At 43.0% G+C, this 14,660-nt stretch overlaps 1 protein-coding gene across 1 annotated transcript; it reads left to right on the top strand.

Moving 5' to 3' along the window:
* The first annotated feature begins 754 nt into the window (after nucleotides 1–754).
* LOC135552811 (60S ribosomal export protein NMD3-like) lies at nucleotides 755–13,501 on the top strand. The gene is made up of 16 exons (XM_064984676.1): nucleotides 755–861; nucleotides 2,853–2,925; nucleotides 3,071–3,205; nucleotides 3,382–3,478; nucleotides 3,591–3,671; nucleotides 4,238–4,366; nucleotides 4,471–4,561; nucleotides 5,097–5,175; nucleotides 7,167–7,263; nucleotides 9,136–9,253; nucleotides 10,331–10,476; nucleotides 11,037–11,149; nucleotides 11,303–11,375; nucleotides 12,498–12,604; nucleotides 12,801–12,871; nucleotides 13,014–13,501. The coding sequence occupies exons 2-16, from the start codon at nucleotides 2,882–2,884 to the stop codon at nucleotides 13,145–13,147; spliced, it is 1,515 nt and encodes a 504-aa protein (XP_064840748.1). The 5' UTR covers nucleotides 755–861; nucleotides 2,853–2,881; the 3' UTR covers nucleotides 13,148–13,501.
* Nucleotides 13,502–14,660: the final 1,159 nt, after the last annotated feature.

Raw genomic sequence — 14,660 nt, forward strand, 5'->3', positions numbered from 1 at the left:
GAGCACGTGAGGTGTGCACCATGCAAGCTTTTTTAGGATAACATGCATCATATTTCTTGAGGGACAAACTAAATGTCACTTGCAACTTTATACTGCTGAATGTAGCGTTTGGAAAAATCGCTTATTTTTAACGTACGTAAATTCTGGACGGATGCATGGTCCTCCCCACAGAGGATTGTTTTAATAGGATCCCACTTTCTATACGTTACAGCAAGCAGAGGACCAGACCAATGTTTTGTCTAGAAGGGATACAGCTTTTGTCAAAATTGACTTTTCGAAGCAGGTTAGGAGAATTAATGTAGGTTAGGAAAAGGATTAGGGTGAGCGATAATGCACCAAAAAAAAACGAAAACACCTTTGACGTAAAAAGAAAAACTGTATCCCATCTAGACCCCATAGCGGTTATCAAACAGATAAGGCAAAGGTTTAGGAACTCTAAGGTACATTGTAAAATTCTACTTTGCTTTGTTGTGTTCTTGTTGTTGATGATGATAATGGAGAAAGATAAAAGAGGAAGGTATACTATATAGATAACGATCAAATGTATATTCTTTTGATACATTCATTTATTTTAGATTTAAACAATTGCCTTCTTGTCCAATCCAATGTATGCAACAACAACAAAAAAGATTCATTGGATTATTACAATTTTTCAGTAATTTCATAACTACCATACATAATGCAGTTTCTTCTGTGTGTATGGGATTTACATGGTTTATGAAGCAACTGCACTCAGGCAAAAGAGAGGAACGGACTGGGTCCTTTTGCCACCAGGAAGTACTGTGTCGTCATCATCCTGCTCATCCTTTCCAGTTTGAGAAACGTGGAGGTTCGCAACGTGTGTAGATGAACTAACATTCTGTAAGTATGTGTTGTTTTATGAAACGGCATTAAGGGCCCCGAAACATTTTAACACGGCGCCTCCTATGTAATGACAACTGTCGCGATCATCGCAAATTATTCGGCTAGCAAGTACCAGCCATTTAACATATTTTATTTAACAGTTACTGGTTGCCGTTTGGTAAAGTAAATCCAATTGTATACCTAGCTAACGAGAACTGCCAGCAGAGCGTGGTCTGTCAGATGAGATGTAACATTGTGATAATGGTTAACTGACAGAGATGTCATGGAATAGTATCTAATTCTGTCTGTGTCATGTGTACAAAAAATAATAAACATATACAGTAGGGCAAAAAGGTATTTAGTCAGCCACCAATTGTGCAAGTTCTCCCACTTAAAAAGATGAGGCCTGTAATTTATCATAGGTACACTTCAACTATGACAGACAAGATGAGGGGGAAAAAATCCAGTCCCATGAATTTATTTGCAAATTATGGCGGAAAATAAGTATCTCAATACTTTGTTATATACCCTTTGTTGGCAATGACAGAGGTCAAACGTTTTCTTTAAGTCTTCACAAGTTTTTCACACACTGTTGCTGGTATTTTGGCCCATTCCTCCATGCAGATCTCCTCTAGAGCAGTGATGTTTTGGGGCTGTTGCTGGGCAACAGACTTTCAACTCCCTCCAAATATTTTCTATGGGGTTGATATCTGGAGACTGGCTAGGCCACTCCAGGACCTTGAAATGCTTCTTACGAAGCCACTTCTTCGTTGCCCGGGTGGTGTGTTTGGGATCATTGTCATGCTGAAAGTCCCAGCCACGTTTCATCTTCAATGCCCTTGCTGATGGAAGGAGGTTTTCACTCAAAATCTCACGATACATGGTCCTGGTCCCTTTGCAGAAAAACAGCCCCAAAGCATGATGTTTCCACCCCATGCTTCACAGTAGGTATGGTGTTCTTTGGATGCAACTCAGCATTCTTTGTCCTCCAAACACGACGAGTTTTTACCAAAAAGTTCTATTTTGGTTTCATCTGACCATATGACATTCTCCCAATCTTCTTCTGGATCATCCAAATGCTCTCTAGCAAACTTCAGACGGGATGTACTGGCTTAAGCAGGGGGACACGTCTGGCACTGCAGGATTTGAGTCCCTGGCGGCGTAGTGTGTTACTGATGGTAGGCTTTGTTACTTTGGTCCCAGCTCTCTGCAGGTCATTCACTTGGTCCCCCTGTGTGGTTCTGGGATTTTTGCTCACTGTTCTGGTGATCACTTTGACCCCACGGGGTGAGATCTTGCGTGGAGCCCCAGATCGAGGGAGATTATCAGTGGTCTTATATGTCTTCCATTTCCTAATAATTGCTCCCACAGTTGATTTTTTCAAACCAAGCTGCTTACCTATTGCAGATTCAGTCTTCCCAGCCTGGTGCAGGTCTACAATTTTGTTTCTGGTGTCCTTTGACAGCTCTTTGGTCTTGGCCATAGTAGAGTTTGGAGTGTGACTGTTTGAGGTTGTGAACAGGTGTCTTTTATACTGATAACAAGTTCAAACAGGTGCCATTAATACAGGTAATGAGTGGAGGACAGAGGAGCCTCTTAAAGAAGAAGTTACAGGTCTGTGAGAGCCAGAAATCTTGCTTGTTTGTAGGTGACCAAATACTTATTTTCCACCATAATTTGCAAATAAATTTATTAAAAATCCTACAATGTGATTTTCTGGATTTTTTTTCTCATTTTGTTTGTCATAGTTGAAGGGTACCTATGATGAAAATTACAGGCCTCATCTTTTTAAGTGGGAGAACTTGCACAATTGGTGGCTGACTAAATAATATTTTTGCCCCACTGTATATAACGTTAACAGGAAAGTTGGTACACTAGAAAGCTGGCTACCATCTATTGACTATAATCTATACACATTAGCTGTCGATAATTTCATGACGTTTTTGTATATAATCTAAAAAGTAAACACTTGTCTGGTTCATAACATCAATCTGATTTGTCTTGTCTAGTTCTCACTGCTACATCCAAGCCATTTATAATGGAGTACATGCAAGCTCCTGCTACGAGCAGTCAGGGGAACATGTAAGTAGAATTTATGAGCAGCCTCCTACATGCTACAAATAATCTGTCCTTTACCATTAGTGTGAAGGTGTAGATTCATACCTTTGAAAAAGCTATCAGTTGGTACACAGTACTAATTAAGAAATTATTTCTCTCCTCTACCCAGCCTGTGCTGTACCTGTGGCATCCCCATCCCTCCAAACCCAGCCAACATGTGTGTGTCTTGCCTCAGGACCACAGTGGACATCTCTGAGGGAATCCCCAAGCAAGTCAACCTGCACTTCTGCAAGCAGTGTGAACGGTACTGCCCAGACCACCATCACAAGCCTCTCAAATGTAGTGCCACAGCTAAGATGTTTAAATCCCTATCTATTGCTCTTACTGGACTAAAGGATCGTTAGTCAGTTAACTGGGATCTTACCATGGCTCCTACATTAGTTCAGATGGATTGATTGCTCCTCTTTCTCTTCCATGCAGGTACTTGCAGCCTCCAGCCTCCTGGGTGCAGTGTGCTCTGGAGTCCAGGGAACTGCTCGCCCTCTGCCTTAAAAAACTGAAGGGCAACATGACCAAAGTGAGTATCCCGTCCCTACTCTGCTCTATTTATATTCAAAGATACACTTGTTAAAACATGTAACAGGGCTGTAGCCATTCACCTCAGAAACTCATGTGACCTCACAATCCAGGTGCGTCTGATCGATGCTGGATTCCTGTGGACGGAACCCCACTCCAAGCGGATCAAGTTGAAGGTGACCATACAGAAAGAGGTGAGAGAGAGGAGACGAGTGGAGGCATGAGAGTGTGATTGTTAATAGAAGGGATTAGTGTGGATTAGGAACCTGATCTGGAGGACATGTCCCACCGCTATGTGTCCCACCATGTTGTCATTATTGAATCCAGGTGACACTAAAGGGATAAAGGGCTGACTAGTTTCAGAGCACAGTGATTGGGTGAAGGTTAGCCAGTGGCAGTTATAACGTCATGACCTTTCAGAGGAGTCTCAGTTCCTCAGGGCCCAGGGCTTTGTCTGGAGTGTAGGGGGTTTTGTGGGACCTGTGATCTTGTATCTAGATGCCCTTTAGTCACCAGAAATAGCAGCACCAAACCCTGATGAATAAAGTCTTACACATCAGTGTTTCCCAAATGGCGGGTGGGTAACGATCCACTGGTGGGTCACAGCCAATTTCCTTTGGGTTACAGCTTTCTAGCCCAGTTCTGGATTTTAAAGAGTGTTTTATTTACCTGGTGTGTCACATTACAGTCGTAAACTATGTTCTGAGTCAGTCATATAAGAGAATAGTGGTTGATGGTAGTGTGATTTCTTCCTGTCCAGGTGATGAACGGAGCCATCCTGCAGCAGGTGTTTGTGGTGGAGTTTGTCATCCAGGGCCAGATGTGTGACGACTGCCACCGTGTCGAGGCCAAGGACTTCTGGAACTCTGTGGTGCAAGTCAGACAGAAGGTACCACTGATGATTAGAATTATATTATTCATGTTGCTCACCACAACAATAGTTTTTTTAACATGTTGTGTTTTTAACCTAATATTGGGCTGGTCCTTTTTTAGACTTCTCACAAGAAGACCTTCTACTACCTGGAGCAGCTGATTCTCAAGCACAAACTCCATCAGAACGCACTCAACATCAAGGAGATCCATGGTGGGTTTGGGATACAATATACTGCTCTAAAGTGGGGTTTCATCCAGGAAGAGACGCCAGACCATGCAAGCTTACCATTGACATTGATGATTTTCTTAATAAAGCTTTCCTGTCCCGGGCTTTAGAAGGGCATGGCCATGTGTTTATAATCAGTGTGGTAGGATCATAGTACTGAGCATTCTATTTACCATGCCAACAATGCTGTTTGACTCAGGTCCTATTTTCAGTCACACACACACTGTGTAGTGAGAGATATTTCAGAAGCAGCGCCCAGTGTGGTTGGACCAGATTGTAAGGGAGAAGCTGTCCTTTTTGACAGTTCAGTATAAATTACCCCCCTCTCTAGCTGGAGTTAAAAGCCTTGAAGCTTCAACATGTGGCAGCCATACCCCCCCCCCCGATCCCCATCTGGGCTGTGTTACTGAGGCTGTCGTATTAAGTGTGTTGGAATGGTGATGACCCAGGTCGCGTGTGGTGTGTGTCTGTGATTGATTTATTGACTAAGGGCTGACTTGTTTTGAATCTTTCTCCTCAGAGGGTATTGATTTCTACTATGCCACCAAGCAGCATGCTCAGAAGATGGTGGATTTTCTCCAGTGCACAGTCCCCTGCAGGTAGGAACAGTTCACCAGAGACCCTCCACTACGGGTAGAGGTTGCCCTGTAGTGACAACTCTCTGACCTGAGATCAGTGTCTAGGTGACGTCCTCCTACTCTTGATGGCTCCTTAATGGTTATTGCATAATGCCCATGCAATTTTAATTTGGTGTTGGGACAATATGTTGACATTGAATTGAACAGTGATGACTTAGACCGCACTAACCACAGTAAGTGTGGTCTGTGTGGCAAGTTACAATTATTCAATGTCTATAGACATACAGTGACTTGCGAAAGTATTCGGCCCCCTTGAACTTTGCGACCTTTTGCCACATTTCAGGCTTCAAACATAAAGATATAAAACTATTTTTTTTGTGAAGAATCAACAACAAGTGGGACACAATCATGAAGTGGAACGACATTTATTGGATATTTCAAACTTTTTTAACAAATCAAAAACTGAAAAATTGGGCGTGCAAAATTATTCAGCCCTTCTACTTTCAGTGCAGCAAACTCTCTCCAGAAGTTCAGTGAGGATCTCTGAATGATCCAATGTTGACCTAAATGACTAATGATGATAAATACAATCCACCTGTGTGTAATCAAGTCTCCGTATAAATGCACCTGCACTGTGATAGTCTCAGAGGTCCGTTAAAAGCGCAGAGAGCATCATGAAGAACAAGGAACACACCAGGCAGGTCCGAGATACTGTTGTGAAGAAGTTTAAAGCCGGATTTGGATACAAAAAGATTTCCCAAGCTTTAAACATCCCAAGGAGCACTGTGCAAGCGATAATATTGAAATGGAAGGAGTATCAGACCACTGCAAATCTAACAAGACCTGGCCGTCCCTCTAAACTTTCAGCTCATACAAGGAGAAGACTGATTAGAGATGCAGCCAAGAGGTCCATGATCACTCTGGATGAACTGCAGAGATCTACAGCTGAGGTGGGAGACTGTCCATAGGACAACAATCAGTTGTATATTGCACAAATATGGCCTTTATGGAAGAGTGACAAGAAGAAAGCCATTTCTTAAAGATATCCATAAAAAGTGTCGTTTAAAGTTTGCCACAAGCCACCTGGGAGACACACCAAACATGTGGAAGAAGGTGTTCTGGTCAGATGAAACCAAAATTGAACTTTTTGGCAACAATGCAAAACGTGATGTTTGGCGTAAAAGCAACACAGCTCATCACTCTGAACACACCATCTCCACTGTCAAACATGGTGGTGGCAGCATCATGGTTTGGGCCTGCTTTTCTTCAGCAGGGACAGGGAAGATGGTTAAAATTGATGGGAAGATGGATGGAGCCAAATACAGGACCATTCTGGAAGAAAACCTGATGGAGTCTGCAAAAGACCTGAGACTGGGACAGAGATTTGTCTTCCAACAAGACAATGATCCAAAACATAAAGCAAAATCTACAATGGAATGCTTCAAAAATAAACATATCCGGGTGTTAGAATGGCCAAGTCAAAGTCCAGACCTGAATCCAATCGAGAATCTGTGGAAAGAACTGAAAACTGCTGTTCACAAATGCTCTCCATCCAACCTCAATGAGCTCGAGCTGTTTTGCAAGGAGGAATGGGAAAAAATTTCAGTCTCTCGATGTGCAAAACTGATAGAGACATACCCCAAGCGACTTACAGCTGTAATCGCAGCAAAAGGTGGCGCTACAAAGTATTCATTTAAGGGGGCTGAATAATTTTGCACGCCCAATTTTTCAGTTTTTGATTTGTTAAAAAGGTTTGAAATATCCAATAAATGTCGTTTCACTTCATGATTGTGTCCCACTTGTTGTTGATTCTTCACAAAAAAATACAGTTTTATATCTTTGTTTGAAGCCTGAAATGTGGCAAAAGGTCGCAAAGTTCAAGGGGGCCGAATACTTTCGCAAGGCACTGTATTTATTTCTAGTTTAGCATGGAGAGGATGGAGAATGTTTATTTTTTTCTCTGACAAGATATTGTTGTCTTTGTTTTTTTTGTGTCACTCTGTCTTGTTTAGGTCGAAGACGTCCCAGCGCCTCATCTCCCATGACATCCACTCAAACACATTCAACTACAAGAGCACCTACTCCATAGAGATCGTTCCTGTTTGCAAGGTATGCAGCATCTTCCTCAAAAAATACTAAAGGTGAAATGCTCCACACACTGTGCATTCGGAAAGACCCCTTGCCTTTTCCACATTTTGTTACGTTACAGCCTTATTTGAAAATGTATTAGTGTCATATATTTATAGCGATTTACAGCCTTGGGTCTTCTTGGGTATGATGCTACAAGCTTGGCACACCTGTATTTGGGGAGTTTCTCCCATTCTTCTCTGCAGATCCCCTCAAGCTCTGTCAGATGGATGTGGAGTGTTACTACACAGCTATTTTCAGGTCTCTCCAGAGATGTTTGATCAGCTCTGGGCTCTGGCTGGGCCACTCAAGGACATTCAGAAACTTGATCCCGAAGCCACTCCTGCGTAACTTGGCTGTGTGCTTAGGGTCGTTTTCCTGTTGGAAAGTGAACCTTTGCCCTAGTCTGAGGTCCTTAGCGCTCTGGAGCAGGTTTTTATCAAGGATCTCTCTGTACTTTGCTCCGTTTATCTTTCCCTCGATCCTGACTAGTCTCCCAGTCCTTGCCTCTGAATAACATCCCCACAGCATGATGCTGCCACCACCATGCTTCACCGTAGGGATGGTGCTTGGTTTCCTCTAGACGTGACGCTTAGCATTCAGGCCAAAGAGTAATTTAGGTGCCTTTTTGCACTCTACCATAGAGGGCTGATTGGTTGTGTGCTGCAGAGATGGTTGTCTTTCTGGAAGGTTCCCCCATCTCCACCTTGGAACTCTGGAGCTCTGTCAGAGGGATCATCGGGTTCTTGGTCACCTCCCTGACCAAGGCCCTTCGCCTCCGATTGCTCAGTTTGTAGAAACATCTCAAGGATTATTAATGGAAACAGGATGCATCTGAGCTCAATTTCAAGTCTTATAGCAAAGGGTCTGAATACTTCGGTAAATAAGGTATTTCTGTTTTGTTTTTGGAATAAATGTGTCATTATGGGGTATTGTGTATGGATTTGATGAGGGGAAAAAATGATTGAATCCATTTTAGAATAACATGTGGGGAAGGGGTCTGTATACTTTCTGAATGCACTGTATATCTTAACAGTTCTCAGCCCTGCAGAAGTGGTTAAATAGGTGAACAGAGCGCAACTATACTCATGCTCAGGTACAAACAGGCCAGGGCAGACATTTACAGATTCCCTGTTGTTATTATAACAGACACAGCTTCCCTTGGATAGAACTGTGTTGTTTTAAAAGATGCTTTTGAACTGTCAAATTAAAAACTAAATTCGACTCAATCTTGGTGTGTCTAGGTCAGGATTCTTTACTCAAGCTTTTTTGTTGAGTGAATGTTTCTCGGCAATGCTCTTTTGTTGTATTCATGTGATCGATGAATCTACTCTTATTTTCCTACATGTAGACTGAGTACACAAGCATGCTTGGCTTCTGACCATCCATGTGTCGAGGGAATTTTGTTCATATCCAATTCCATCTGCATGTGTTTTTGTTCATTTCTATCCAATGACTGAATTAAGTATTACAGCACTGGTTTATTTAGTAAACGGATATGGCTCAACATTTTCGAGATCAATGAAATGCATTCCTAATCAGAATCGTATTTTCTTTTGCGTTGTTTCTGAGGTAAATTGTAATCACGCTGATAAAACAAAGAGAACCTAGCCGACCCCCTTGTATAACCAAACTGGCAGTGACAGCACAGCCTCTGTTGTTGTTATTCAGAGGAGATTGCTCTTGAAGGTGTGGCCTAATCCAGAGTTGAATGTTAATCTATTCTGTAGTACAGCTTGATGTGGGTTTTCTGGGGAATAATCTGGTGGGGAGGTTGGCATGGGAGGGAGGTTCCAATGTTCTCTCTGACCAGACATCAGTCTGACCCCTGGTTTGTTTTGTCTCATTGCCCAGGACAACGTGGTGTGTCTGTCGCCGCGTCTGGCTCAGAGCCTGGGGAACATGGGCCAGGTGTGTGTGTGCGCCCGAGTCACCAGCACCATCCACCTGATCGACCCCAACACCCTGCAGAGTGAGTACAGTACACACCAGCACCACCCACCTCATTGACCCCAACACCCTGCAGAGTGAGTACAGTACAACCCAGCACCACCCACCTCATTGACCCCAACACCCTGCAGAGTGAGTACAGTACACACCAGCACCACCCACCTCATTGACCCCAACACCCTGCAGAGTGAGTACAGTACACACCAGCACCACCCACCTCATTGACCCCAACACCCTGCAGAGTGAGTACAGTACACACCAGCACCACCCACCTCATTGACCCCAACACCCTGCAGAGTGAGTACAGTACACACCAGCACCACCCACCTCATTGACCCCAACATCCTGCAGAGTGAGTACAGTACACACCACATGCTATTCTGGCTACTGAAAAATAGCTTTTACAGATATGCTCTGCTTCATTGATTGATTAGTGTTGATGTTTTGACAAGTTCAACATTTAAAGGTGATTGGATTTGTGACTGGATGAGTTTGTGCTTGTCTTGATATAAAGCATCAAAAGTTCACCATCAGTTTTTGATAGACTGATGGAATGTCATTATATTCCACTTGACTTTAGTCTTTTGTACCTAACTGAACCCAGTATCGTTTAGTGTGTCTGTTCACCACATGCTCATCACCCTCCCTCTCCCTCTCAACAGCTTCCCTCTGTGTCTAATCAGGGCATTCCACACATGGCACACACACACACACACACACACACACACACACACACACACACACACACACACACACACACACACTCTCATTTGTTGTCATTACTTGCTGTGTGTGTAAAAAAAAAAAATCCCTCTGTTTCATTCTGATATTTTGAAAGGCAGGGCACACGTTTTTAATTAGTGTTCAAAGAAAGGCTACTTTTGCTCCAGAGCCGCCTTTCTCAACCCTAGCCTCTGGGCAGAACAGTGATCCATGCAAGCCAAATCACTAGACTGCAGGGGGAATGAAGATCAAATGAATCCTTTGATCTTGTGTGCGTGAGTGTAGGATATGATTGGTGTTTTGAGCAGTCAAAATTGAAACTCTGGACTGTCCATAGAGAGAACCATCTTTCTATTTCTCCTGTCTGACCCAACAGTCGCTGAGGTGGATGGGGGCACATACTGGCGCAACCCCTTCAACAGCCTCGTTAGCCCACGGCAACTGGAGGAGTTCATTGTCATGGATACTGATGTCATCAGGAACCAGAAGCTGAGGGCGGGAGCAGGCATAAGGTCCAATAAGGTAGGAGTTCTGAGGGAAATGGGCGGTGTTTGGAATTGGGCAGAAGTGTGGCCCATTAGCAAGAACACCTCAATTTTAAGATAAATAAATGCTGCTAGTCCTTTTCTTTAGATGCTGTGTGTATGTGTGTTCATGCGTTGCAACTTCCCTCACTCCATGTGAGGAAAAACATGTTCTAGTGTGTGTGTTGGCGAGACAGATTGTTTGGGTTGATACAGCTTGACTGCGGGGCTTTGGTGTGTTTGTGGCTTTAATGAAAGTGGTGTCGAGCAGATTGAATTATGGGGAACATTTCTCTTTTCTCGGAAGAAAAATCAATAGTGAAGCATTACATTATCCCTGAAGCAGCACATCCGATTAGAGAAAAACCCTCCACAATACATGGAAGTATTTGTGTGAAAAGGAACAGGGAATGGGCTCGCTATGGGAACGATAATGATCCCCCTCACCCATCTTAGGGTGTTGAAACACTAAACGCCCTCCATCCGTTTGGTGGAAAGGAATAGAAGTAATGGTGGTGCTAGGGTCAATCTTGTGCGTGTTCTGATTTGTGTTTCCAGCACACTCTGGCTGAGGTGTGGGTGCAGAAGACCTCAGAGATGGACACAGCTCAGCAGTACCACTGTCGCACCCATCTGGGCCACCTGCTCAACATAGGAGACCTGGTGCAGGGGTAGGTGACTGTCATGGGCTGCTATACAGCTACCCTTAACTCTTAATTATTCATGTAACTTATTGCTGTATATGAGAATCAAAACAATACCTAACATTTTTGCTTGTGAAATTAGAGAAAACAGATTTTTTTCTCCGCTTTTTTTCCCTCTAGCTTTGACTTTGCCAATTCCAACGTTAATGACGAGTTTCTGAACAAGATGAACCCTAGTCATATTCCTGACGTGGTAAGAACCAGTACATAATACTGTGTGCACACTTATATCCTCCAAAACAAAGATCTCCAACAGGTAGATGGCGAGCTACCAGTAGTTCCCAGCCAACATATGAGTAGCTCTCCAATCAATTCTCAAAGTACATTTGTTTTTCCATCACAAACTGTTATAAACATTGTGCACATTTTAATACAGTTGAGTAGACAGACTTTCCCTCAAAACCTTCTCTATTAAATGTTAACCGCAAAGTAGGCTTACCTGACATAATGATACATTCGGATTATTTGTTTCTATTGGGCCCATTGTATTGTGATCTCTGCCATGACATGAGCTGCAGCAGTAGGCCTAACAGCAGAAACTTGCTAGATGCGCAATTAAAGGGGAATTACACTTTTTCCAGACCTCATATGGTCTTCTGATGTGATTTTACCCTGATGAAGACAGCTTGGCTGTCGAAACGTTGGTAATTAACATTTTTGCATCTGAGCTCCTAGTGTGTGCGGCTCTCTTTCATTTTCAAGTGATTTAAGCATTGCCATGAACTGAGAAGGTCAATTTTCATTGTTTTTCTATGAATTTTTGTAATTTTGAGAGTATAATTGTTTTTGTACAAATCCAAACCAGGAAAAATTAAATAGAATTATGGAAAATACAAAATATAATTTTATTGGGCCTGTCATGCCAAATCCTGTTTATCAAGCATTATTTTACCAGGTATATTGACAGAAAACACATCTCTTGTACACCAAGAACCCTGGGACGGGGTAAAGGAGAACATTGTTCCTGTTAGAAAGCTAGCTATCAAATAAATTGCAGCTCGTAACATTAATTCTTCTAAAAGTAACTCTCATGCTAAAAGAGGTTGGAGAACCCTGGTCCCAAAACAACACCGTTTTACCATGTACTATACTGTCTGTATTAGTTCACATTGCCCCCTGGTGGTTGGTTCAATTTTATGTTTGCTGCATTGAGTTGAAATGTCAAACCTCTAATGGAAAAATTGTCCGCCTGACCAAATACTATTCACTTAACTTGGAAATGAAAGCCCAACTGCATTTGGCAGAATACATAATAACAAAACAAAATCAATGCATGTATTGAAGCCATTTGAACATGCCTGTTGTGGACTTGCAGGTGCTGATTAAGAAGAGCTACAACCGCAGCAAGAGGGTGAAGCGCAGGAACTGGAAGCTGAAGGAGATGGACAAAGACAGAGAGGGCATGGCGCCTGAAGACGAGAGGTAAGGAGGAGAGGAGGAACTGATGAGAGAGGAGAAGCAGGAAGGGATGAGGAGAGAAAGTGAGGGAGGAGAGAACTGAAAGAGTGAAGGTTGGATATGCTCTTTATCCAGGTGATGACTTTGTAAGTTGTGAACAGTGTCTCTCTTCAACATTGGTGGTGATTTTATATATTGTTCTCCTCTCTTCCTGTTTCAGACAATACCAGGACTTCCTAGAGGACCTGGAGGAAGACGAAGCCCTGAGGAAGAACGTCAACATCTTCAGAGGTGAGTGGATCCACAGTTTTCCCGCTTCTCTTTGTTCCTCTTGCGAGAACCTTGCCGTTTTCCCCAATTGCCACCCAAAGCTTTTTATTGATCCAGTTTTAGCCATAGCCTCATGATGGAGTTGTATTGTTTCGTATTGCAGATGCGTCTAAGATCCCAGTGGAGAGTGACACGGATGACGAGGGTGCTCCTCGGATCTCTCTGATGGAGATGCTGGAGGACCTCAGCCTGTCAGACGCCACCGGGGGAGAGGGAGCCGACATGCTGACCGAATAGACCAATCACCGGCTTGCTTACAGCCACATAATGGCTGTTCAGACCAATCAGGTCTTACAAACATCAACATGATGATTGACTAGACAAATGGGAATCCTACTAGTAACATGAGGGATTAGTAGTTCAATAAGAATGGCAAAGCCATTGTCAGTTACCATTGCTTACAGTCTCCACCCAACAGCAACCACTCAGAATCCTGCAGACTGGTCACTTCTAAGGTTGCTGAGGTATTGATGGTAACCTGCCCTTCTCCTTTTTTTTTACCCTGTCTCCATGTTAGAGGCAGTGGGTTGTGGTGATGTACTCGAAAAACCACTTCATTTCCAAATCAAATAAAGTCTCATCTGGTTACGATATGACTTTGTCATTCTGAGACGCTGCATGCAGTAGAAAGACAAGGGGAAGAACCATGAGCATGGATCTCACTCTGTATAGTACCTATGACTTTAAAAGGAGGGACAGGCCACATGGTGAACGTGGCAGAATGCACTAGTTGAGAACGCATGGGCACCTTCTATGAGTAGATAGTTGTATGTGTAGATATCCCAGGTATACCTGTATGCTTACTGGAAAGATTTCAGAACCCTTCAGTGTTACAGCCTTATTCTAAAATGGATTCAATCAAAATGTTAAACATCGTCATCAATCTACACCCAATACCCCATAATGACAAAGCGAAAACAGGTTTTAGAAATATTTGCACATTTTATAAAAAATATTATATATTTTTTTATGTGAGTATTCAGGTCCTTTGCTATGAGACTTGTGATTGAGCTCTGGTGCATCCTGCTTCCATTGATCTTTGAGATGTTTCTACAACTTGAATGGAGCCCACCTATGGTAAATTCAATTGATTGGACATGATTTGGAAAGGCACACACCTGTCTATGTAAGGTCCCACAGTTGACAGTGCATGTCAGAGCAAAAACCAAGCCACGAGGTCAAAGGAATTGTCCGTAGAGCGCCGAGACAAGATTGTGTCGAGGTACAGATCAGAAGGGTAGCAAAACATTTCTGAGAAATTGAATGTCCCCAAGAACACAGTGGCCTCCATCATACTTTAATGGAAGAGGTTTGGAACCAGGAGAGCTGGCTGCCTGCCAAACTGAGCAATTGGGGGAGAAGGGCCTTGGTCAGAGAAGTGACCAAGAACCTGATGGTCACTCTGACAGCGCTCCTCTGTGGAGATGGGGAGAAACTTCCGGAAGGACAACCATCTCTGCAGCACTCCAATCAGGCCTTTATGGTAGTGGCCAGATGGAAGCCACTCCTCAGTAAAAGGAACATGACAGCCCACTTTTGCTGTTTGCCAAACTTGGATTAACTAACACAATGTGCCATTGGAACAGAGGAGTGATGGTTGCTGATAATGGGCCGCTGTTACACCTTTGTAGATATTCCATTAAAAATCAGCAATAGTCACTTACAACATTAACAATGTCTACACTGTATTTCTGATCAATTTGATATTTTAATGGACAAAAGATGTTTTTGAAAGAAAAGCACAAGGACA

This window comes from Oncorhynchus masou, chromosome 13 (genome assembly GCF_036934945.1).
Source record: "Oncorhynchus masou masou isolate Uvic2021 chromosome 13, UVic_Omas_1.1, whole genome shotgun sequence".
Taxonomy (NCBI): Eukaryota; Metazoa; Chordata; class Actinopteri; order Salmoniformes; family Salmonidae; genus Oncorhynchus; species Oncorhynchus masou.